This window comes from Aspergillus vadensis (genome assembly GCF_003184925.1).
Source record: "Aspergillus vadensis CBS 113365 unplaced genomic scaffold BO88scaffold_12, whole genome shotgun sequence".
Lineage (NCBI taxonomy): Eukaryota > Fungi > Ascomycota > Eurotiomycetes > Eurotiales > Aspergillaceae > Aspergillus > Aspergillus vadensis.
In genome coordinates this window covers 23369-46121 of record NW_020292050.1, presented here as the reverse complement: position 1 = coordinate 46121, position 22753 = coordinate 23369, and the positions used below count along the sequence as shown (strand labels likewise).

At 48.1% G+C, this 22753-nt stretch overlaps 9 protein-coding genes across 9 annotated transcripts; 5 read left to right on the top strand and 4 right to left on the bottom strand.

Annotated features, from left to right (window-relative positions):
• Window positions 1–47: 47 nt before the first annotated feature.
• Window positions 48–3799, bottom strand: spt16 (chromatin-remodeling protein SPT16). Its single transcript, XM_025706787.1, has 8 exons — window positions 3686–3799; window positions 3361–3636; window positions 3217–3301; window positions 3028–3149; window positions 2809–2961; window positions 1330–2761; window positions 681–1279; window positions 48–631 (listed from the first exon to the last, which is right to left on the bottom strand). The coding sequence occupies exons 2-8, from the start codon at window positions 3538–3540 to the stop codon at window positions 140–142; spliced, it is 3063 nt and encodes a 1020-aa protein (XP_025562529.1). The 5' UTR covers window positions 3541–3636; window positions 3686–3799; the 3' UTR covers window positions 48–139.
• A 408-nt stretch (window positions 3800–4207) lies between these two features.
• On the top strand, window positions 4208–4513 carry BO88DRAFT_341169 (uncharacterized protein; the record flags this gene model as incomplete). Its single annotated transcript, XM_025703089.1, has 2 exons — window positions 4208–4398; window positions 4465–4513. The coding sequence occupies 2 exons, from the start codon at window positions 4208–4210 to the stop codon at window positions 4511–4513; spliced, it is 240 nt and encodes a 79-aa protein (XP_025562528.1).
• Window positions 4267–5911, top strand: BO88DRAFT_365960 (putative mitochondrial carrier protein). Its single transcript, XM_025704021.1, has 3 exons — window positions 4267–4398; window positions 4465–4715; window positions 4772–5911. Exons 2-3 carry the CDS (start codon window positions 4690–4692, stop codon window positions 5628–5630), a joined length of 885 nt encoding a protein of 294 aa, XP_025562527.1. The 5' UTR covers window positions 4267–4398; window positions 4465–4689; the 3' UTR covers window positions 5631–5911.
• Window positions 5912–6370: 459 nt separating this feature from the next.
• On the top strand, window positions 6371–9577 carry BO88DRAFT_425697 (putative MFS monosaccharide transporter; the record flags this gene model as incomplete). The annotated part of the gene is made up of 8 exons (XM_025708849.1): window positions 6371–6395; window positions 6455–6491; window positions 7333–7626; window positions 7685–7762; window positions 7816–8104; window positions 8163–8356; window positions 8416–9128; window positions 9186–9577. The coding sequence occupies 8 exons, from the start codon at window positions 6371–6373 to the stop codon at window positions 9575–9577; spliced, it is 2022 nt and encodes a 673-aa protein (XP_025562526.1).
• An 875-nt stretch (window positions 9578–10452) lies between these two features.
• Window positions 10453–11628, bottom strand: BO88DRAFT_462904 (uncharacterized protein). Its single transcript, XM_025711232.1, has 6 exons — window positions 11526–11628; window positions 11407–11441; window positions 11233–11251; window positions 11022–11176; window positions 10729–10920; window positions 10453–10629 (listed from the first exon to the last, which is right to left on the bottom strand). Exons 4-5 carry the CDS (start codon window positions 11157–11159, stop codon window positions 10825–10827), a joined length of 234 nt encoding a protein of 77 aa, XP_025562525.1. The 5' UTR covers window positions 11160–11176; window positions 11233–11251; window positions 11407–11441; window positions 11526–11628; the 3' UTR covers window positions 10453–10629; window positions 10729–10824.
• A 28-nt stretch (window positions 11629–11656) lies between these two features.
• pmt2 (protein O-mannosyl transferase) lies at window positions 11657–14166 on the top strand (the record flags this gene model as incomplete). Its single annotated transcript, XM_025708848.1, has 5 exons — window positions 11657–11794; window positions 11873–12003; window positions 12085–12637; window positions 12693–13452; window positions 13523–14166. 5 exons carry the CDS (start codon window positions 11657–11659, stop codon window positions 14164–14166), a joined length of 2226 nt encoding a protein of 741 aa, XP_025562524.1.
• Window positions 14167–14622: 456 nt separating this feature from the next.
• BO88DRAFT_443966 (secretion related GTPase) lies at window positions 14623–15873 on the bottom strand (the record flags this gene model as incomplete). Its single annotated transcript, XM_025710063.1, has 2 exons — window positions 15463–15873; window positions 14623–15402 (listed from the first exon to the last, which is right to left on the bottom strand). Exons 1-2 carry the CDS (start codon window positions 15529–15531, stop codon window positions 14623–14625), a joined length of 849 nt encoding a protein of 282 aa, XP_025562523.1. The 5' UTR covers window positions 15532–15873.
• A 767-nt stretch (window positions 15874–16640) lies between these two features.
• BO88DRAFT_453816 (uncharacterized protein) lies at window positions 16641–18979 on the top strand (the record flags this gene model as incomplete). Its single annotated transcript, XM_025710770.1, has 2 exons — window positions 16641–16653; window positions 16725–18979. 2 exons carry the CDS (start codon window positions 16641–16643, stop codon window positions 18977–18979), a joined length of 2268 nt encoding a protein of 755 aa, XP_025562522.1.
• A 658-nt stretch (window positions 18980–19637) lies between these two features.
• Window positions 19638–22416, bottom strand: BO88DRAFT_49131 (uncharacterized protein). Its single transcript, XM_025712849.1, has one exon. The coding sequence runs from the start codon at window positions 22198–22200 to the stop codon at window positions 19771–19773; it is 2430 nt and encodes an 809-aa protein (XP_025562521.1). The 5' UTR covers window positions 22201–22416; the 3' UTR covers window positions 19638–19770.
• Window positions 22417–22753: the final 337 nt, after the last annotated feature.

The window sequence follows — 22753 nt, the reverse complement described above, 5'->3', positions numbered from 1 at the left end:
CCCCCCAAGTTCCATGGGAACTGACGATTACGATTCATGAACATTTGGTACAATTTAAGTATTGAATAACGATTAATGCAAATTAAAGACTACTTGTTCGATAGTCACAGCTAGCTGTCATGTGGTACGCGGAATCAGATCATCGCTTGCGCTTTTTCCCACGATCTTCATCATCCAGACCACTTTCCCTGTCCTTTTTCTTTGCCTTCGTTTCGAGCTCGTCCCAGTCTTCACCACTCTCTTCGTCGGCACTAAAGTCATCGCTAGCCTCGGCACTGGCATCATCGTCGAATTCACTGTCGTCTTCTGAACTCTCGTCGGCCGCCGCCAGCTCTGATTCAGAAAGCTCAAATGCGGACTCCTCGTCTTCGTCTGATCCGCCCTCTGAATCCGACTCTGCGGCCAAGAATGACCAGCCCCCATCAGCGAAGAAACCGTATGGGTCACTTACGACTGTCTTCATAATTGTTGTCCAGTTTAAGTTCAGTGGACCCTCTGTGAATGCGATATCAACAGAATCTAGCCAGTCTTTAACACCCTCTAGCGATTCGACAGGGATTGTATTGATATGAACAGGGGCCCTGTGGAAATCCTTGAAAACAAAAACCAGGTCAAAGTTTTTGAGTCCAAACTAGTGACATTAGCAGCAGTAAATAACCAGGGGTAAAGGTCGCACTTACCTGTACTCTCTCCAAATGGGCAATCTCTACCTCATTCAGAGTAATCACCAGGAAAGGCGGCTCTGTCAATTGGACAAGAGCATCTGTTGTGGGTTGGATCAAAACATTAGAGCGGTTTGGTACGCCAGTGAAACCAATTTCTCTGAAAGGGATGTCAACATCCACGCTTTCATCTTTTCCGGCATCTGCAATCTTTTCGGCGAAAGCCTTGAACTCCCGATCTAGAGCGGCTCTCCGCCGTCTCTCTTCCTGTTCGGCTTCGAACTCCTCTTCATCCCCATAACGATGCTTGCGCCTGCGATTGCCGGTTTCATCAAACTGCATTTCGGTTGCCTCCCGGTAGAACTGCACATCTCTAGTCTTCCTTTTCCCTATCATTATAGGTGTTTTCAAATGAACATGTATCAGAACAATCAACTCGTGAGCGCAAGGTTGGAAAAACAAGTGCTTCACGTTGCTGAACAGGACATCTACATGTTCATTTCGAAAAGGTGACATGTAACGCAGACCGTTCTGATGGATTTCAACTTCCCCTGGAACACGTTTACCATCCAGAGGAGGCCGAAGGTATACATCAGGCAGTTTTACAGGACGACGATCTATCCTAGTCAGTCCCCGTGCATTCAGATGGTTGAGTAACAAAACTTACTCCTGATTTCAACCAACTTGTCTTGTTCTACCACATCTTCCATTTCCTTCTTCTCTTGTTCCCGCCGCAGAGCATTCTTTCGAAGTTCTGTGATGTCTTGAGCGATCTGGGCCAGTCGGTCGTTGTCCTTGGATCGGAGTGTCAAATTGCGCAGAAAATGTGCGGAGAGGTCTTCGAAAGGCTGATCATCCTTTCGGCCCACGCCTTGACCCGGTGAAAGGAAATTGATTCGGAGATACGCATACTCTCCTTCGTCACTTTTGCTAGCATTTTTGATCGTGTTAATATGGAAGGGTACTGGCCGACCCATAATTGGCACAATAACCGTGGAAGCCTTCTGATCTACATAAACGGTTAGGTCTTTCACCCTCGTTGGGAGCTGATTGTCTCTCTTGTAAGACTCGAATCTCTTGAACTTTTTCTGTGTGACTCCGTTATCATCGCCAGTCGTACCGGCAAATCTGTCCAGACCTTCCTTGGTCTTTTTGCCAGCCAACTCCTTTTGATGCTCACGTCGCCGTGCTTCGGCACCTTCATTAATCTGAGTGGGTCGTTCAGCACGAAGCTTCGTTCTCGTAACATTCCTATTGGCAACAGAGCTTGATTTTGCCTCCTTCTTCTCCTTTACTGGTCTCTGAGGCTCTTCTTCATCCCCAAAGTAGAACGATACAGAGTCCATGTCAACACCAGCATCTTTCGTAAACACCAGAGGCCCGGTTTCTCCGACGCGAACAGTGTCTGTAATAACCATCGAATAAACGGTCCTATTCTTGTCTTTGATGCTCGCGTCTTCAACGTCAGTCAGACCAACTGTAACAGCGAATGTCATTCCGCTCTTCAAAACTTTATCGTTCTTTCCGTTAAGAACCATATTAGCGTCTCGAAGCTCAATTCCTATGCCAGCGCCGACAGTTTTCAGGAAATGAGATTCAAGCTCAGGCTTCTTTGTCCGAACCATATTCATCGCCTTGCTGTATAGGTCCTTAGCCACGGCCCCGTCACGGACGTCTTTCAAAATCGCTTCGCGGACGCTTAGTAGAAAGGCGTAGTTTGCCTCCTGAGTTTTCGTTGGGTCAACTAGGTAGGTGCGTGCAATCATCGAACTGTAGGTCTTATAACGAATGCCGAAGCCAGCAATGATTATCCCCGGCTGCAAATTGTTGTTGTCGGATACCGCAGTCAGCTTGAGATCATATTTCCCTCCGCTTTGTATCACTGGTCCATATGCCCAATCAATTTGTTGGGGGTCAAATTCGGCCGGCAATTTTGCTAACTTGTTGAAGAATTTTGCGTCGTCTATTTTCGCATCAATCCGCATTGAGAGAGCTTTGTGGCTCATCTGCTTCTCTTCATCAAGTAGGCGGGACATTTCATCAACGAAGTACTCGGACATCAGACCACTGCATGCCCGCGATGCATTACGTATTGATACCTTTGTCGTGTCAGCCAGTCACACCTCCGAAGACATGTAAAACTTACTAATTCATCAGTATCCTTGACAGAGAGAGTAGCTGAAAGAGCTGGAGAAATATCAACTTCCTCAACTTCATTTGACAATGTTGCATAAGCCTTCTTCCAATCTTCTGCGAAAGGACCTGCGGTTGTGTCTTTCGGCAATACGCCAACTTTTTTCTTATCATTTCAGGACAGTCAGTTCCATCCAAGATCGCTAAAAACGGTGAGGACAGTAGGACTCACACCGGCAGTTTTGATAACGTCAATGCACTTTTCGAAAGATTTCATCTTCTCATCTGGAGTCTTGGACGTCACTAATATCTCCACCGGAATCTTGCCACCTTTCAAGGGTTCAAGGTGCTTGGCTGCAAACAAAATGTGCATGTCAGTAATCAAGGCCATGCTAAATTCATATCTTTTGATAGAACTCACCTTTCTTCGCGGTAGTCACCACATACACCATCTCCGTCGTAAAAACCAGAAGCGTAGCTGGAAATTCATAGCCAAGGAGCCAGAACTATTTATGATGGCAGGTGAGCCGACAAGAATAGGATTAAGAGGTAATGAAAGACATACGTGCATTGCGTTGTTCTTTTGAAAGCTGTTCGCTTCGTCGGTTTTGCCCATTAGGATAACAATCGACGAGACACCACCGAAAACGGCATGACTAGATCGTTTGTCGGCTTTCCATGCATTATAGAAGCTTGATAATCTATTGAAGAAAGTAGATTTGTCTATCACAATCTCTTCGGCCATGATGTGAGTATATCAATCGGTGCAGCCTGCCAGCTTGGCGTAAACACTTCAGCTTGTGCAGAAAGTCCCCGTAGGAACCTTAGAAGGTAGGGTGAGCTTCAGTGGAGGTCAGTGAGCGAAATTCGTAATGAGAAATTCACTATACCAGATTTGCAGAAGGTAAAGAAAGAGATATACTGGAGGATATCTTCACTTGAGCAATGGATTAGAGTATATTGAGACCCATTGACTAGCTCTTACTTCTGTAGAAGAAACTAAGATAGGGTAGCGCAAACGCGAAACCTCCGAAGGCGCGTTCGCTCAAGTGTTCCTGACAAATCAGCGGTGTTTGAGTTGTTTGCTCAAAAGTACCCTTCCATGCTTAGTACCTCTCCACCTCAAGGCTAAATATTTCACCTCGGACATTGACTTCTTCAGTATCTCGTGGGCTATTCACTTCTAGCTTCTCATATGAAGCTGCCATTCTATTTAGTCATCAACAATTTTCATCATAGCTATCCTCACCATACGAGTTAGCCCTCATTCAGTGTATGATGTGCCTCTAGTTAGGACATCTTTCATGGAATCTTGCAGCGCGGGCTGGCAATGTCATTGGAATAAGCGCTATGCTTATATTTGTACATCACCGATAAACTGTCACCTCTAATGCTTTCTCACACGCCTCAGCATGGCCACTACTCAGACATTACCCGCATTTGATCATACCTCGAGCTTGGATTCGGGGAATCCGTCACGCAGAAAATCGCGACAGAATGCAGCTACCGGTGCCTCTGCTGCGGGGGTGCGTGCTCTTAGTGCACAATTGGTTGCATTCTACTTCAGAGCACCTATCAAGGCATTTTTTCGCACCCGAGTTGAGTATGATACTAGACTGTCTCTTAAGTATTGTCTCTTCAGTCACTGACAGCCCATGCTCTTGTTCAGTTATATGGTATGCGGTTGCATTGTTCCTTCGCCGGCCCGGTTGCACTGATCTCTGGAGTCCATGTCAACTGATATATATGGCTCTTCCTGTTATTTCGCTAGGCCTTCGCTAGAGCTGTCAATCCTCATTCTGCGAAAACCGGTTGGTCTCTGCACACAACTACTCCGGGGTTACTTGTCCATGCCGTTCGCACATATGGGTGGCGCTTCATCCCTAATCAAGTTATGCCACCTCTCCTAGCGAATGCTGGGTTGGTTTACCTAGTCTCGAATTTGGTTGCCTGGGTTGTCTAACTGTTATAGATAGGATTGGAGCCGTCCTTTACACGTCATATCTACAAGTTCTTGGCGCTTTGTACGAACCGGCGTCCCAAGGTATCAAACGCGTATACCCACCTGCTCCCCCTTCAAACACATTTGCAGCTGGGTTTATAGCGGGTACAATTCAGTCAGTAGTAGCCGCTCCTCTGGATGCGCTTCAGGTCCGTCTCCGAGCGAGTGACTTGCTTGAGGGCCCCTACAAGAGCATGTGGCATTATGGCCGCCATAAACTCAATCAAATTGGGGTCCGTGGTATATTCGCAGGGTGGGGCTTATCCTTCACTCGCGACGCTTTTGGTTATGCAGTATTTTTCTCTTTCTTCGAGTTCGTGAAATCGCAGGCCTACTATTCATTTTTGACCTGGTATTACGGCTCACGGCGGACTCATTACGCGGAACAGTTACAGCACATCCAATCGAGTGACCGCGGCGTACCGCTCATAAGACCACATTATGCTCTGGAGCCATGTTTCTTGATGGCTGCAGGTGTTGCAGCTTCAGTTGCTCAACAGAGTATACAGCACCCGCTAAGTGCCATTCAAAGCCTCCATGTTGCTCGCTTGGAATACATTGACCATCAAGCGAGTCTTCATCCTTCAAGACGAGAAATGCTACGTTTATATTACTCTGCATACCAGGAAACCTTGAAGAGATGCAGGAGAAAGGCTTCCAGGGCAGGTGGCTGGCGTCGTTGGCTGTTTCGTGGGTTTGCAAGGGACGCCATCCGTCAAGTACCTAGCACTAGTGCAGGCTTGGTGATATTCGAGGTGGTGCGTCGTAAGTACGCTAATATGGCAGACGCTGTATATATCGAGAAAGATGGCTATGACATTCTTTTAACATGATAAACATGCTGGTTTAATCATTGCGCTTCCCCCAGGGGGGAAGAGAAAGCCATTGGCTATCGAGGAACGATGTGTAGTGTGTACGGTATAACGGCTAAGTTGATATCGGAGAGAAACGTCCAAGATGATAAACTTTCATTGTCGCTCGTGGTACATGAAATCTAGTTATAACTACATAGTAACGACGAGTAGCAAAGGGGCTACCCATGCTATGATTACTAGCTACTACAATCGAAACAAGCGATAACAAACAATGTTCTATAACCAACGATGTCCTACGGACGAATCATAATTTTCTGCTAACACATACAAGGAGTCTGTCTACTTGTGTGCTCCAGGCGATAGCCGCAATGGCCAGCCAGCTTTGCGTCACTCCTTTTGAAGCATTTCGATGTATCACAAGTTATTAGCCAAGACATCTCTTGGTTGTAGTAACCCAAGCCTACAATTACAGGTCTATATATAGGAGTGTATTATACAGAGATCAATGATACGATACTGATTCCTGGGTCTATATGGGCTCTTTTCACATAGTCTAGGCTCTAAAGGGATCCACCCAAATATATGCCTTGCATGACAGTATTGTTGAAAGAATACCACCAAATGAAATGTTGTATATAGTCAGAATTGAATAGCGACCCTTGTAGGTGAAAATTATGAAACACCGCGCCTCATATTAAGTCATCTTGATTCTCGTAAATATCATTAGGCACGTACCCTCGTTGACCGCACCGCCACAGATGGCATCACTGATGGGCACTGTCGGTAACATGGTACACTAAAGTACTACGTAGTTTACTGGGCAGAATCTCGTACCCACTTAGCGTCAGTGTTTGCGGGGTCTCCGAGAACCCCATCAAGGTACGTAACGGTAGTCACATCGATGGCTTGACAGCTGCCTCCCTAAATCATGACTAGTCCCCCTGGGAAACCCAGCAAGCAACCTTGGGACGGATTTATGTACACAAGCCAAAGGTCACCTCTGGACTGATTGCCAAACATATGTTATCTAGCCTTAGCTCATATTCCATGCTTTCCTTTGTCCCCTCTTTAAGTTTTGCACCTGATCAGTTTTAGGCTGTTGGACCTCCGGGCACCGTCATCCTGCGCTGTTGATCTGCCAAGTATTGCCTGTCTCGTGAGCAAACCCCCCCAAGGATTGTCATCACCGCTTTCTACACCCTTTCGGTATCCTTGTGAACAGTTGGTTCACCTCACTCGCTTGTCTCCGCTTTGGCGCGTGGTCTTCCATCCTATTGCAGCGATTACTCTGCACTGCTGTCCTTCTGATCCATCCCTTCCAAATAGATTAGCAGTCGTCTTTACATGCCGCTTTGATGAAAACTCACAATTCGGATTGTTGCGGAGCGTTACGAAAATTACCAGCTCTCCTTGATTTTTACTCGCAGCGATCTTATATTCTGGTCGCGTGAAAGAGTGGTGACAGAAAGAAAAAAGCTAATATTCAACCAAGAAAGGGGGGCTGTAAATCCCAGCCCATTACAACCGCCAACATTCCTCTCACAACGACCCCGACCCATACTTCCTCTGGCATACCCTTGCAAAATCTTCCTTCAAGTTCAAGGTCCTCTGTCCCTCGACCCGCTAAAGTAGTAGAACCTGCCAGTGGGAGGAGCAGTCGACGCTCTTCCTCTACAGCCACTCACTCCACTGGGTCTGAGCATTTTACTTGGACTGACAGTGGAGATTTGACGGAACAGCTTGCTAATGCCGAAGATTATCTTCGGATCCCACTCAGAAGCTCTGAAGATCGTGAAAGCTCTGGTCGGGTGGAATCCAGTGTTCGAGCCGAGAAACAGAATCGTGTCCATTACCCCAGCCAGCTTGTTATCGGCGAAGACGACGTTGAGAAGATTGAAATACCCTGCCCTCCACCCCGGAAGATTCCTCGGGCAGAGCGCCTCTTAGCTGTCATAATGTCACCCAATAATCGACAAAGCGCACACTCGCATGGCTTGGTTGGGAAGCCATTACTGTAAGAGGTTTCGTCATCGACAAATGTTACCTACTAGCTCTGCTGACCAGCTATGTAGGTACTTTACGAGTGTTTTCGTATCCTTGGGCGTCTTCCTTTTTGGTTATGACCAAGGTGTTATGTCTGGGATCATAACGTCCGTCTTCTCTTTCTTCAACGGAATGGAGGGCTTTGCTGACACACGATCAGAGGCTGGTATTTCAAGGATTACTTCAATCAACCCTCGCGAGCTGCAATAGGTACGGTGGTTGCGATCCTCGAAGTAGGGGCTTTCATATCTTCTCTACTTGTCGGCCGACTCGGCGACTTAATCGGACGCCGCAAAACGATCTTGTATGGCTCCATAGTATTCTTTATTGGCGGTGCATTGCAGGCCTTTGCTACCGGGTTGCCTATGATGATGGCCGGTCGAATCGTCGCAGGTTTGGGCGTTGGGGCCTTGTCGACAATTGTACCAGTCTACCAGTCTGAAATATCGGTATACACAATCACCCCTGTTGCATAATGCTTCGGTTGTTTTGCTAATGTTCTCTAAGCCCCCTCACAACCGAGGGAAACTGGCATGTATCGAGTTTACAGGGAACATCTCGGGATACGCAGCCAGCGTCTGGGTGGATTATTTCTGTAGCTTTATAGAAAGTAATTACTCATGGCGCCTACCGTTGTTGTTCCAGTGCGTCATGGGTGCTCTTCTTGGTGTGGGTAGCCTCATCATTTGCGAGTCGCCAAGGTGAGTCCATGCGTGATGCAGGAAAAAATTAGCTTTTCACCATGCTAATGCAAGACTAGGTGGCTGTTGGACAATGACCACGATGAAGAGGGTATGGTTGTCATTGCAAATCTATATGGAAGTGGAGACTTGCACAGTGACAAAGCCAGACAAGAGTATAGAGAGATCAAGATGAACGTTCTTCTGCAAAGGCAAGAAGGCGAACGATCTTACGCTGATATGTTCAGGCGTTACTATAAAAGGGTCTTGATAGCGATGTCGGCACAGGCCTTAGCTCAGCTCAACGGTATCAACGTCATCTCGTATTACGCCCCGCTTGTATTCGAATCAGCAGGTTGGGCTGGCCGTGACGCTATCCTGATGACTGGGATCAACGCAATCTCGTATCTGGCCTCTACAGTACCTCCATGGTATCTGGTGGATCGCTGGGGGAGGCGCCCCATCCTTCTTTCTGGAGCGGTGGCAATGATTGTTTCACTCTCCCTGATTTCCTATTTCATATATATTGACGTCGTGGCGACACCTACTCTCACTGTCATCTTTGTCATGATCTACAATGCTGCTTTTGGTGCATCATGGGGACCCATACCATGGCTCTACCCCCCGGAAATTCTCCCATTGAGCATTCGTGCAAAGGGCGCAAGTCTCAGTACAGCCACTAATTGGGCTTTCAATTGGCTTGTCGGAGAGGTCACGCCTGTCTTACAAGCTGCTATCAAGTGGCGCTTGTACCTGGTGCATGCGTTTTTCTGTGCCTGCAGCTTTGTCCTGGGTAAGCGCCATGTCAATTTTTCCCATAATTAACCAAAAGTCTGATACATTACTACAGTTTACTTTTTATATCCGGAAACGAGTGGTGTCCGCTTGGAAGACATGAATTTGCTGTTTGGGGATGCAACTACTGCCATGCCAACACCAGCAACTCAGGGAGAACGTGGCTCCCTCATGAGTGCAGGCTCTCCTGTACCTTCGCTTGACATCAGACGCCAGTATGGCCGTCTTGGGGCAGACAGCGCCATTCCTGGCTTGGACATTGACCCACCGAATGTAAGTTCTAGTACCGGTAGCAAGCCTGGCAGGACAGGCTTCCGGGAAGACACTAGTAGTCGCTCAGAGGGCTTTGGAGGCTGGATTTCGAATATGATTACCCGACACAAAGGATCGGAATCAACAGGACAGGCCGGTCAGTATAGACGTCTTGGGCAGGAGGAGAATGAGTAGGGCCAACGCGTATGGTCCAGTCTCATGTAACAGATACAGACATATAAACATCCTGTTGCTGTACCTACCTCTTTCACCCTTGTTTTCTCTTTTCATCATTATGTACACCGACTTAAACTGTATTCTTTTCTTTTTCTCGTGGACTGACACTAGGATATTCTCGGCCCTGGTCTTGCATATGTTGATCTTGTCGAAGCCCTATTTCGATTTACTGCACCGTTTTACCTTTCTGACAACATCTACACATGTATGCATGTAAATGTATACCGAGACGTATACCATGCCCCAGAATAGGTTTGAAATACATGACAGTTTGTGAAATGTTTGAAGCGTGAGGCACATATCGCGCCATATCCTACTCCGTGACTTCAGAAATGAGAATACGCGTGCAACTTTCATCTCGAAGACTCAGTATTATTACCATAGGGTCTTTCAGGCTCAGAGGTATTTCTCTGGCTTGCATAATATGCTACCATAATCCATCGACGTGGAAGGGTGGTAATAAACGATTAGACAAAAATTATCTTCGATCCCCTTGCATATCATAGTAGCAACGTGATTACCGAAAAATCATTCCGCACGTCTTATGCCGACCTAGATACATGAGAAGCTTGGGAAGCTTACCATGGCACACACATGTGTCCCTATGTCAAATAAAGCACCCTGTCTCTCATAGTGATAGCGTAGACGTTATTCGTCTAGGTTTGGGCTTACGACCCTCGAGCGTATACACAACCAGCGCAGATTCATTCATTATCAATCTATACCCCGAACCATCTACGAATTGTCCGAGGCTCCTCATGCCCTGAAGCTAAACCAGCAGGCAGATCACACCGCCTTCCTCCTCCCTGATTAGAGGTGCAGAACCTTTACATTCGAACACGAATGTCTAACAGCCGGTGAAGTAGGATACGCTGACTCAACCAAATGTTCCATTCATAACTAATTTGTGCGTTGCATAATTGTATTCGATTCGACAGATTGGCTTTCGTCTCCGTGAACTTTCGCAAAATACCGTAACAGCCAAACTTCATCGACTCCATGGTACCTACCTGATAAGTACTTTTCGTTAATAGACTGTTAGATGCCTGTTCTACTGGTAATAATTCAATTTGAATTAAAGGAGAGCAGCAAAAGCTGGAATCACCAACCTATGGCAATCTTCGTTTTTGCATCGCATTTCTTCAATATCTTTAATCCCGACAGTGAGGCACGACGGTGATGAATCACGACAGTCATCAAGCTAGTTAAGTATGGGGAACATGGAGAACAGTTGAACAGTAAAGACACTTCGAAGCATCTGGGACCAAAATTCTGTCCAAGGATGGGGAAGGTTGATAAACCTTTGAACGGTCAGTACAATCTCCATTGTAGAGGTCACACACATATATGATGCCACAAATGGCAGTGACATACATGCCTGCCCCCATCAGACACGCTATACCTCTCTCAGTAATTCGCCGTCATTGCCGACGAACAAGACGGAGGAGAGCAGTCGAGGTTTCAGAAGTGGCCTAGGCGGAACGGAGCTTTCAGGCCACGCGCCCGAGCTTTCCGTGTTATCTCCAGGCCAACTCGCCATTTGCGCTTCCACTCCGTCTTACATTCTGAGTAGGGAACCCTTCGAGAGGCTGACTTTCTTTCCCACACTCAACATTTGACCCCTTTTCTTTGCTTCCGATCTTTCTATTCTTCCCTTTCATTGCCTTTATCGATTTAAGAAACCTTCCATTCTTTACATTCTTTACCCATTTGACCCTGGTTAAGCGGTGTCTGCTCAATCTATCCTGATTTCCCCTCCATACTTTGGCCTTGTGTTCTCAAGGTACCTTCTCATCGGCCCCTCTCTTTTTTCTTCTTTCCTCTCTCCAGACTCTCAACAAAAGCTGGAGTACTGCACGCTAGACCAACCATTGTGATTTTCCTATAAGAAATGTTTGCAACTCACACCTGAAGTCAATCCCAGCGAGCTGCTCTACATTCAACCAGCTTCCTGTGGCAGTCTGATACTCTATACTTGCTTTCACTTTCGCCACTCCCTGTCCCTGCATTTGTTTAGCTGCCCATTATACCGCAACTATGGCGGGAGTAAACCAGGCGTCAAGCTCTGGGGTTGATCTCTCCTCTGAAGTGCGGCGCAGAACTGCCCCTCTTACGCAGGAGCCCAGCCGTGCTCCTGACCATGATGCATATGATGCCAAGAAATTGAAGCAAGAGGTATGATGCTCGCCTGCGACAAAAGCTTCATAAAGCTTTACTGCACCTGATAGCCTATAATATTGACGCGTGTCTTAGCCCGCCTCGTTTTGTTCTGCGGTGGCCAGCTGGGAGCCTATATTCGCGCCTCTCTTTCTGACTGCTCTGGCAATTTTCACTCGAATGTATCAAATTGGTCGTTCAGATATCGTGACATGGGATGAGGCACAGTAAGACCAAAAACTTTTTGTTATAATCTTTCTTCTTGCCAGTATAGAGTGCTAACGTCTTGTCCTGATAATAATATGCAGCTTTGGAAAATTCGGCTCACACTATCTGAAGCGCGAATTTTATTTTGATGTACACCCACCTCTGGGGAAGATGCTAGTTGGCTTGTCGGGATTTCTTGCTGGTTATAATGGCTCGTTCGAATTCAAATCCGGTGAGAAGTATCCCGAAGACGTCAACTATACGTTCATGCGTATTTTCAATGCGGCTTTCGGCGCGGTATGTGTCCCGCTTGCTTACTATACCGCACGGGAGCTGGGTTTTCGCAAGGCTACTGTCTGGCTTATCAGTCTGATGGTGCTATTCGAAAACTCGTATGCCACCATCTCGAGATTCATCCTCCTTGATTCCATGCTACTTTGCTTCACGTTTACAACCACATTATGTTGGGCCAAATTTCATCGACTGCAGAAAGCTAGTTTTTCGGCAGAATGGTTTGCGTGGCTCTTTCTCACCGGCGTGAGCATTGGCTGTGTCTGCAGCGTCAAATGGGTCGGATTCTTCTGCACCGCTATTGTGGGCCTTTATACAGTTGAAGATCTATGGAACAAGTTTGGCGACCTTAAAATGCCTGAGGTAAGCGAACTACTGGAATGTAAACGACTTCAGCTCGGTGGTTAATGCTCGGCAGGTTGTGGTAGCGAAACATTTAGTTGCTCGCATAGTGGGCCTAATTATCGTGCCCTGCATTGTCTACATTCTGTCTTTCTATGTTCATTTCTGGGTTCTCGAGAATAGTGGTCCAGGAGATGCCCAGATGAGCTCACTTTTCCAGGCAAACTTGAAGGGCACCGAGGTCGGGAAGGATAGTCCTCTTGAGATAGCACTGGGATCGAGGGTGACACTGAAAAATATGGGGTATGGTGGTGGACTTCTCCATTCGCATATCCAGACGTATCCTGAAGGGTCAGCACAACAGCAGGTGACGTGCTATCATCACAAGGATTCCAACAACGACTGGTTTATCTACCCCAATAGATATGAGCCGGACTATGACCCCGAGGACTCCTTGAGATTCGTTGGCGACGGAGACATCATCCGTCTAATCCATGGGCAGACGGGTCGGAATCTACATTCTCATGCTATATCTGCACCAGTTACTAAGAGTCAATTTGAAGTCTCCTGTTATGGCAACATTACCATTGGCGATGACAAAGATCATTGGGCGGTTGAAGTCGTTGATGATGTTGCATCCAGGGACAGGAGCAGGATTCGGACTCTTACTACGGCATTTCGCCTGAGACATCCTGTTCTGGGCTGTTACTTGCGTGCAGGAAATGTAAACCTGCCCCAATGGGGCTTCAAACAGATTGAGACCACATGCGTGAAGGAGAATAAGCCCAGTGATGTCTATACTCATTGGAATGTTGAGTCACACTACAACGAAAGGCGTAAGTTTACCCCTATTCCTGGTCTATTCCTTTCAGATTGTGGCGATCGGGTATTGATTTTGTTACCTAGTTCCACCAGGTGATCCCGGATCTTACAAGTCTCCGTTCTGGAAGGATTTTATCCATCTGAATGTCGCTATGATGACGTCCAACAATGCTCTTGTCCCTGATCCGGACAAGCAAGATGACCTCGCCTCTAAGTTCTGGCAATGGCCTATACTCAATGTGGGCCTCCGTATGTGCTCCTGGGATGACAACACCATCAAGTACTACCTTCTCGGAAACCCTTTTGTATATTGGGGGAGTACTTTGAGTCTTGGAATATTTGCCCTTCTGGTTCTTTGGTATCTCGTGCGTTGGCAGCGAGGATATACTGAACTTACCCAAGCGGATATTGACCACATCCACTACTCCGGTCTATACCCAGTCATTGGGTGGGTGTTGCATTATCTACCTTTTGCGGTCATGGCACGAGTGACTTACGTTCATCATTACTATCCGGCACTCTACTATGCCATACTCACATTCGGATTCTGCGTTGACTGGTTCACACAGCAGATGAGCAACAAGCTTCGTTGGGCGATCTATACCTTGCTTTACTGCGCGATCGTTGGCTTGTTCGCATACTTCCGGGCTATTGTGTTTGGTATTGAAGGGCCCAGCCAGCAGTGGTCTCATTTGAACTGGTTCAGTGGCTGGCGGATTGCCAATTGAGCCGTTCCATCTCATCACCGCCGTAATCGTCACCCTTATCGTCAACACCTGTTTACATATACCGCTTCTCGTCATTGCTGTACCTCATATGCAATACCATACTTGTTACTACTATTGTTGGCTCGTGGACTATCTACTCTAGTCAGCTGTAAGATATTTAAATTGGTTGTGTTTCGGGTTTTGGTATATGCGCCCCGCCCCTCTGTTATTTTGTAGCAGTCAATGTATATTGCTTCGCTCTTCTGTACCAATTACCTCGATCCTCATTGGTTCGAGATGTATATAAACTAAGGTCACATAGAGATTACAGGGCAAAATCTGAGCCTATTCCATATTCTTACACAACCATACTTCTCCAAGAGCGACTATAAAGGACCGTTACACGTTTGCACAAGATATAGTCCCGTGACAACTTTGAACAACAAGCTCGATATAAGGTATGATATCCTGTATCCATCAACAACAGCCTCCTGCCAGGCCACTTCCACCTTTGCGCATGGCATCATCCAAACCTAAAGTGACAGTATTTGGGATGCCTGAGTTTGATCCACCAGTAGCACCATAGCCCTTCACACCACTTCGACGGTCGTAGAGGTCATATCTGCCAGCTTCGATGTTGCGATATATCATCTCGGCTACTTCAAGAAACGCACGCTCCACGTTCTCTCCAGATTTCGCGCTTGTCTCAACATACCGTGTGATGTTATTCAAACGGCACCACTCCTCCGCTTCTTGCCGACTGACTGTCTGATGCGATCTTGAATCATCAGCGGCAAGATCGCTCTTGTTGCCGACCAGAACAATTACAATGCCATCTTCCGCAATTTGCCGCAGATCATGGAGCCACTGTGTGCACGATACAAATGTAGAAGGTCTAGTGATATCGAAGACCAGTAAGGCACCCGAAGCACCACGGAAATAAGAGCGGGTAATAGATTTGTACGTTTCTTGGCCAGCGGTATCCCATAGCGACAACTTCATTCTTTTCTGGAGCTCTTGTACCCTACGTGGAGGACTGGGCAGTCCAGAAGCGACTGATTCGCTGGCTGTAGCCGTAGCGGGCAATGAGGGCGAAGATGTGAGTGAAGGGGCACGATTGCGGATAGAATCGTCGAACTCGCCTCCCAAGGCCTTTGAAGCCGGCGGGCCTACCGGAACAATCCGCGAACCGAACTCGACACCGATTGTAACATCATGGGAGGACGAAAAACGCCCTTCGCAGAGTCGGATCGTCAACTAGAAAGTCGCGGCCGTGTGTCAGCGGTATGATGGTCTGTCAAGCGTGAGTGTACCCACACTAGACTTCCCAGTTCCCGAGTCCCCGATGCAAACAAGTTTAGCAATATAGTCCCATGGCTGTGACATGGATACAGCAGAGGAATGTCGCTTTTGCCGGCACTCGAGACTTTTGGTGAATAATTTTTCTTTTGGTCGATCAATGCCCGTGGACTTTAGAGTTCTGTAGGAGTCATGCTCCCAAAAAAATCAACTGATGGAAGATGGCGCCCAAATAAAACGGATACTCGCCTTGGGAAATGGAAAGGTTGTCCTAACCTGCGGTCAGTCGGCCTATGGGGAGATAATCGTATGATATTTAATGATGCTGGGAACTCTGTAAACTTCTTCGTGCTCAGCACGGGAAGGAATGCTCTTTTTACGTTCAGCCTTACTAAACTAAGTCGGGTATAACGCTGGATCCCAACCTACTAGAAAGTGCGGGATAAGATAAGTAGTAGGACGGAATCGATAACCAGTCTGGAGTAGCCAGTAGATGACTAACCAAGCTATAGTGGAGCTACCGAGGAATGCTGGGTACAGAGCAAGTAGCTGTTATGTAATGATGGTCTTTCTGACTATCCACTAGTAGTTAAGTACGGGAGGAGCTGTGATACTTTAGTCCCCTCTAGTAGTATCTACTAGTTATCTACCTTGTTCCAAGCCACACATACATTGACTGCAAGGAAGATTCCACCGCAACCCCCTTGTTCTGTTTTTTTTATTGGCATGGTCTGAAGTGCTCCAGTTTCCTGCTCTGCACACCGAGAACATTTGTACTTACTGGGTGCATTCTGCAGCCCAAGCAAGTCAAACCGGTCAGACGAATGGTATGGATGCTGAGTCATCTATCACCATGACCTTGCCTGATGACGCTTGCAACCTCACCTACTGATCGCAAGGGAAATCTACTACTACCTTCGTACGCTTTCTGCCTGTCTGAACTCTTTCCGCGATTTATACCTCAATCCGTCATCTGCTTTCTTTTCGATGGATAGCCCTGTCTCATTTGGCTTCTTTGCTATGTAGTCCTTCGATTCCCACTGAATTTCAACTGCATCGGGCTTATACCGCTCACACCGCTTCGTCTGCTTTAATCTAGGCAATCAGTGATTTGAATATAAGAAGGTTTAGCGGCTCATTGGTTAAGGGTCAAGGTGTCAAGAAGACGAAAGGAAAGATAGAGAGCCAGGCCCGACATGTTCTCCGAATGTATGATTATCTCTCTACTGTTCCGTCTCTTATACATTGACCGTGCTCCTCGTCGCTCACTCGCTGCCCAGATGCCTCCCGTTTTCTCGCACAGTCCCAGTCACGGGTCGTGAACCATCCAGAAGACCCCCGAAGAAAGGGGCATGAACGTCTCTTGCAACAACCTCGAAATTCTCTTTTGCCCTCCTCGCGCTCCTTCTTCCACAGGAATGCGGCCGACCCTTACCAACCTGCCGGTTCTCAACTATCAAGCTTCCCTTTTGGTTCAAGGGTTGTGTCTCAACCTGCGCCTCTGTTCTACAGCGCTACTGATGAATTTCGAGAGGAGGATGATGAGGCTGAGCATGAGCGAGAGATTGCCGACTTTTATGCCTTACAAAAATCTAGGCGTCAATTTGGGAGCAGCTACCTTAGGGAGTCTTCAGAAATGGGCGACGATAACGAATCTGCCAGCTCGAAGGAACAACAGCCCCCATATACTAGGGGGAAGGGCATTTGGAGCTCCTGGCGCGACGCCGAAACTAGTGACAGAGCGCAATATTCGCGTGCTGAGTACGACGGGGAGCCAACCGGAACGGGAGAGTCTGTCCAAACAGAGCGAAGTAGAAGCAGGCTCAGGGGAAAGCTAGTTGACGTTCACCTGGAGGATACACTGGCATCCGATATTGGCCGCGACCGGGCTGACTCTCCCGGATTTGGTGATGATAAACCGCCTTCCGTTCAACGGTTTCGAGAGCAGCCACAGTCACGAACGGGCAATCTCGGGCTAGACTCAGTTCTCCTTCCTATAGATTCAGATAACGCAGTAGTGCCAGAAACAGCCCAACCGCCAGGCACGTCACGGCCATATCGAACGTCGACCCCACCGGTAGGCGCTAGCTCTCCAACTCATGATGCCTTTTGGGGTCACTTGTTTCTAATATCCGTGGCATCTCTCTTCGCTACGTCATTTCTTGTCTATCTTCACACTTCACCTCCTTCCGGTGACAAGTCGAAATGGGGTGACACTGTCTACTTGACCATCCACAGTTCATTTTACCTGCTGGGTACCTATACCGTCGCGTCGATATCTATATCTCTGCTTTGGTTGGCACTATTACGCTCTTATGTACGTCCATTGGTCTACACTATCCTCATCGCCGTTCCCATAATATTGTATTCCTTCTTTCTCTACCCCTTTATCTCGAGCTTTGGGGGTGTCTGGCACGGAACAAGTGTTCAGGACAAAGTCATGAGATGTGGGTCTATTGTTCCCTTTATTCTGGCTAGTGCATGGATTTACAATATCGTTCGGGGCCGCCGCGCTATAGGGAGGGCTGTTGACATACTCGAGTTTGCATGCCGCATCCTCGCCGTGAATCCAGAGCTTCTAGCTTTGGGGCTCGGTGCCCTCGTTCTCATTGTTTTATGGACCTGGTTATGGATGCTCATGTTTACGCGAGTGTTTTTGGAAGGCCATGTTTCTCGGTCCAGCCTTTTTGTTGTTGATTCAAGCAGCTGGTGCTTAGGAGTCTACTATGTGCTCGTCTACGCATGGTCACTGGGAGTCATCGCTGGTATTCGGCGTACAGTCACAGCTGCCGCGGTGAGTCAATGGTATTTTCATCGCTTTACGACGCCGGCGCCGACCTCTAGGCAAATAGTCCAAGCCGCAACTCTGCACTCCGCTACAACCCTGTTTGGTACAATTTGCCTATCGAGCCTCCTGGCTTTAATGATCCGCGTCCCGCTTTTGTTGCTTCCCGGTCGTATCGCCTCCCTTTTGAGTTTCTGCGCCTATTCTTTCGTCCCAACTCCTATAACTGCCCTCACGGACCCTTTAACCCTCACATATGCTTCCATTCATTCCCAACCGCTTACAGTGTCCGCTCGTGGCCTGGTGCAGATGACAAACCTGACGCCCTCCATAGCGACGACTTCTCTACACCCACGGTCGTTCTCTTGGTCTCGTGGGCAGTCTTCAACTCTTCTCCCTTATCGCCTTTCCAAGCTCATCCTGCATGCGGCCCGTCTCATGATGTCTCTTGCGCTTGGGTTTGGTGGCTGGGTGAGCACTGCTCGGAGCCTAAGTGTAATGGGTACCAACGGTTCGATCCGCGGAAGCATGTATGCCTACATGGTTGGGATCATTGCTGGGACGATCGGTTGGAGTGTGCTGGGAGCTATTGAAGGTGTGATTGCAGATACTGTCGATGCATCAATCATTTGTTGGAGTAGCGAAGTTGGAGCCTACGGCCGGGAAGCAAGGTACTGCCGAGAAGCTGGCTGGCTCTTCGGCCAAGAGCCTGGTTCTGTTTCCAGGAATACGCGCTTTGAGGATCCATGAGCTATAACATGGTAGGCATACCTGTGCGACCATGAAAGGAATGTCAAATACTCATTGAGAGGACATCTACCGCTCAGTAATCACCGCCCTGTCAATGCTGAGCTCGATAGGATTTTCGAATATCTGGTGATGGGGGTTTTGAGAGGCTTGAGAGGCTTCGGCTTAGCGACTGTGTTTATTCTCTATCACTAGGTCTACGGGGGGACATCTGCTGCTAAATGAACGACTTATGCCAGGTATTGTATTTAGATCGTTATTAGAGCCTATATCTTATTCAACTCTTTGCCACTTTGGCGTGAAGCACCTCAGAGCGTATTCAATTCGACTGGTTGTACTCTTTCCGGGAAAAGATCAAACAGTTAAATAATTAATTAGAACAGATCAAGAAAAGATAAAAATTTAAGATGACTACCACTAGCGTAGTAGCCTAATTAGATTCGCTTTCCAGATGTGGCTACTAAGTGTACAGGCGCATTACCCTACAGGCCCCAGTGCCCGGGTCTCGAATCCCATGAATGTACGCTAGATGATATAGCAAGTCGTCAATTGAAGATTCTTGCACCCCCAACATATCTCCCAGACCTACGTTGCAGATAAATAAAAGATGAATGTTTGCCTCCTCTTAAGCATAAGCACATACAACCCATGGTATCATGTAACAATAACAGCAGGCAAAATTTATTCCCTGTACACACGCCTGCTGCCACAAACGCCAACTTAAAGCCATTGAAAATGGACCGCAGATTGTGACACGAACGACATAGCAGAACGCCTGGATTAATTCGTCACATTTACAGCTTGAGTCGGCTGTTCCATCCCACACCTTCCTTGGCGCACCACTCACTCAGAAATGCGTGACTGAACCGGACTATCTCCAGGGGGGCGTTGGTCCGTCCAACTGGCAAGAAAAAATCGCCAGAATAGTCGCCAGCTTTCAAGCGTTGCCTTCCCAACTCTGAGAAATTCTTGGATCGTTTAGACCAGGTACTTGGAAACTCACGCGAAAGCACATCTTCGCACAGACCACGTGAGCCTTCGAGCCATAATTTCTGGGATTCTCTATAGCACTCGTGCGGTCGATTCTTCAGCTCCACAAACTCTTTCCGGCTCTTCTTATGGTCTTCCGATGCAGCAGCGTTTTCATCGCTCCCCGGAGTGGGTGCTGGCGTGTTCTCCCCAGGCAAAGGTGTGGCAGCAAGTCGCTCAAGATCAAGTGCGTGAATGGCATCATAAGAGACAGCACCAAGTATAAGGCAGAGGCTATGTAGGCGCGGGTAGGGAGTGCTATTCTTTTTTACAACACGCCAGTATGCAAGGATAGATAGCCAGGAAGACGAATCTGCAGCTTGCCGGGATAGTGCTTTAGACTGATCATCGGCAACAAATGCCACGATGAAGCAAAGAATAGCCTCAATTGCTGTAGCGGCCGCGAGTTTTTCATCAACGGTAGTTACGTGATCTTTGGCTGTGTGTCGCTCCGCAGCATGTTTTAAATCACGTCCCAGATTTGAATATTTCTGATACTCATCTTTCCAAGCTCGACGGTCGCATTGACGTGATGCCGTATTACTCGATTGCGGAGATGCGAGTTTTGTAGGAGTGGCCGAATTACCGGCGCGCTTGACGGCTGGATGAGAAGACGGCTTTCCATCATTGCCGCTGACTGGATCAAGCCGGCTGGCAGAAGACTTGGGGTCTTTTACCGGCGTCGTTGAACTAGCTTTCGATCTGTCTGATGGATTCACAGCCAGATTCGAAGAGAAAGACATAGGCGTTTGAGGCTTTTCAGGGACTTTTGAATGCTCCCGAGAGACTGGAATTGTGCCCATATGCTTCCCTTTCGCTTCCAACCGTTGTGGCTTGTTGTGATCGGGATGTTCCGACGCTGGAGCCTTCGCTGCCGCCTGCCTGGCTTTCTGAGTCTGGGAGGGCTCAATGTCTGGCGCATTCTTCACAGGTGACCCCGGCGGGGCTGGTTTCTTTTTTCCAGAAAATTTCAGGAGAGCCTCGATCCGCTTCCTGTTTGGTCTTCCATATTTCAATTTCACGACTAATTGCGCTCTAACCGAAGCATCCTGTAGAACCGGTGGCGAGCCAATTGATCTTGATATCGTATTTCCGACATGGGCCTTTGGATTACTTTTGGAGGCCAGAGAACTGTCCAAAGTTGAGACATCCGTGCTTGAGGGCCGTCGTTTGTCATTTCCATGATGAGATTGCTTGCTATGCGAGCCCGAAGAGTGTGCCGGGTCTGGCTGTAACGAAGCGTGAACGGCAGATTTGGCCTTCTGGATTTTCGATCCCGATGACAAATCGTTATTCGAAGCGCCGTCGCTTTGTGATGACCCTAGGCCCTGGAGGCCTTCTCCAAGTCCAGCTAATTCCTTCTCAATATCAGGCGGAAGTGTAGGGGACAGAAGCCGAGGCAGTCTTGGACTGCTTGAAGTCGGGGGAAGAGTCGGTGACAGCAGAGCAGGCAAGCCGTTACCCTTCAGCCGGTCGGTCTTTGCAGGACTCGGAGATGTCCTCGGCTTTTTGGGGGGCGCGACCTTATGCTGTGACCTCGAAGAATCGGAGGTGCCATCGACAAACGGGCGCTTGCGCTCGATGCCTCCCGGGTTTGATGAAGCTCGCGATTGGACGGGAGGTTTTCCCACGGGCTTTTGCGAGTCATTGCTAGGAAGGCTAGCCCTAGCAGCTCGCTGACTTGCATCGGGGGTGTTGAGGACTGAAGTGCTTTGCTTAATAACTTCAGGCCCGACAGGGGAAGCGGAGGCGCCACTCTTCCTTCTGTTCCTGTAGTCGTTCAAACTTATCTTTTTCTTCACCGAGTTGTTTGATGGTGTGCTTGCAGCACTCTGGGCTCCGGAACGCTGGTCGGACATGACGTTTCCTGTCGCGTCAGACCAGTCACCCACAGCCACTAGCAAGGAATCTCCTTCGTGATGTGTAAGGAATGTCATATATTGTAGTTGTTGCTCCTCCGGCGTAAATGGCCCGTCATTACCCACAGCCCAGTTGTTGACAAAGCGACTCCCCAGGCGGAAAGGCACATCAGTGGGAACAGTGAGAAGGAAGGGGTAGAATGGAAGAATTTCTTCCCTAAGCCGCTTTAATCGTTGGTCGATTGAAGATTGACCGGAGTTATGTGTCTGTTCGTTTATGAACTTGGGGACTTTTATTTCATCATCCGCGGAGCGATAGGGCTGGTCCCCCGACATTGCAGTCCGTTGATCAAAAGCCTACGTGGCTGACAGCGAGCAAGCTCGTTTCGACTGATCATGAACCGATACCAAGTATTCCTTCCTTCTCTTTTGACCTCCCTGAATGGCGTTAGCTCCCAGTATCATGTGGCTACGCGAATTGGAGTTCAATTGCCGCCACCATAGAACGTCGCACTTCCCAGGAACAGGTTCAGGGACCACGTAGTGACTTTGTGAAAAAGTCACCTTTCAAGAACTGCCAGCGCGCCTTTGTCTTGTTATTGACTCTTCCCCTTTCCCTCTATCTTGTGTCAGAATCTGGATACCGAGCGCACTGAGCTCCTCGTTGGCCTGTGCCGACTGCCCCCCAAAACTGCGACCTGTGACGCTAAGAGAGAGACCGTAATAAACGAACGTTCAACACAAGCGCTTTGGAATCGAATAGATTCACTCACAGCCAACCGGGCTGAATTTGGCTGGCGGGAAACACTGCACAAAATTGGCTGGAATGGGGAACGCGATAAGAAACCAGCCCCGACCTGTCGTACAGAAGTAGCGTCGACAAACAGCC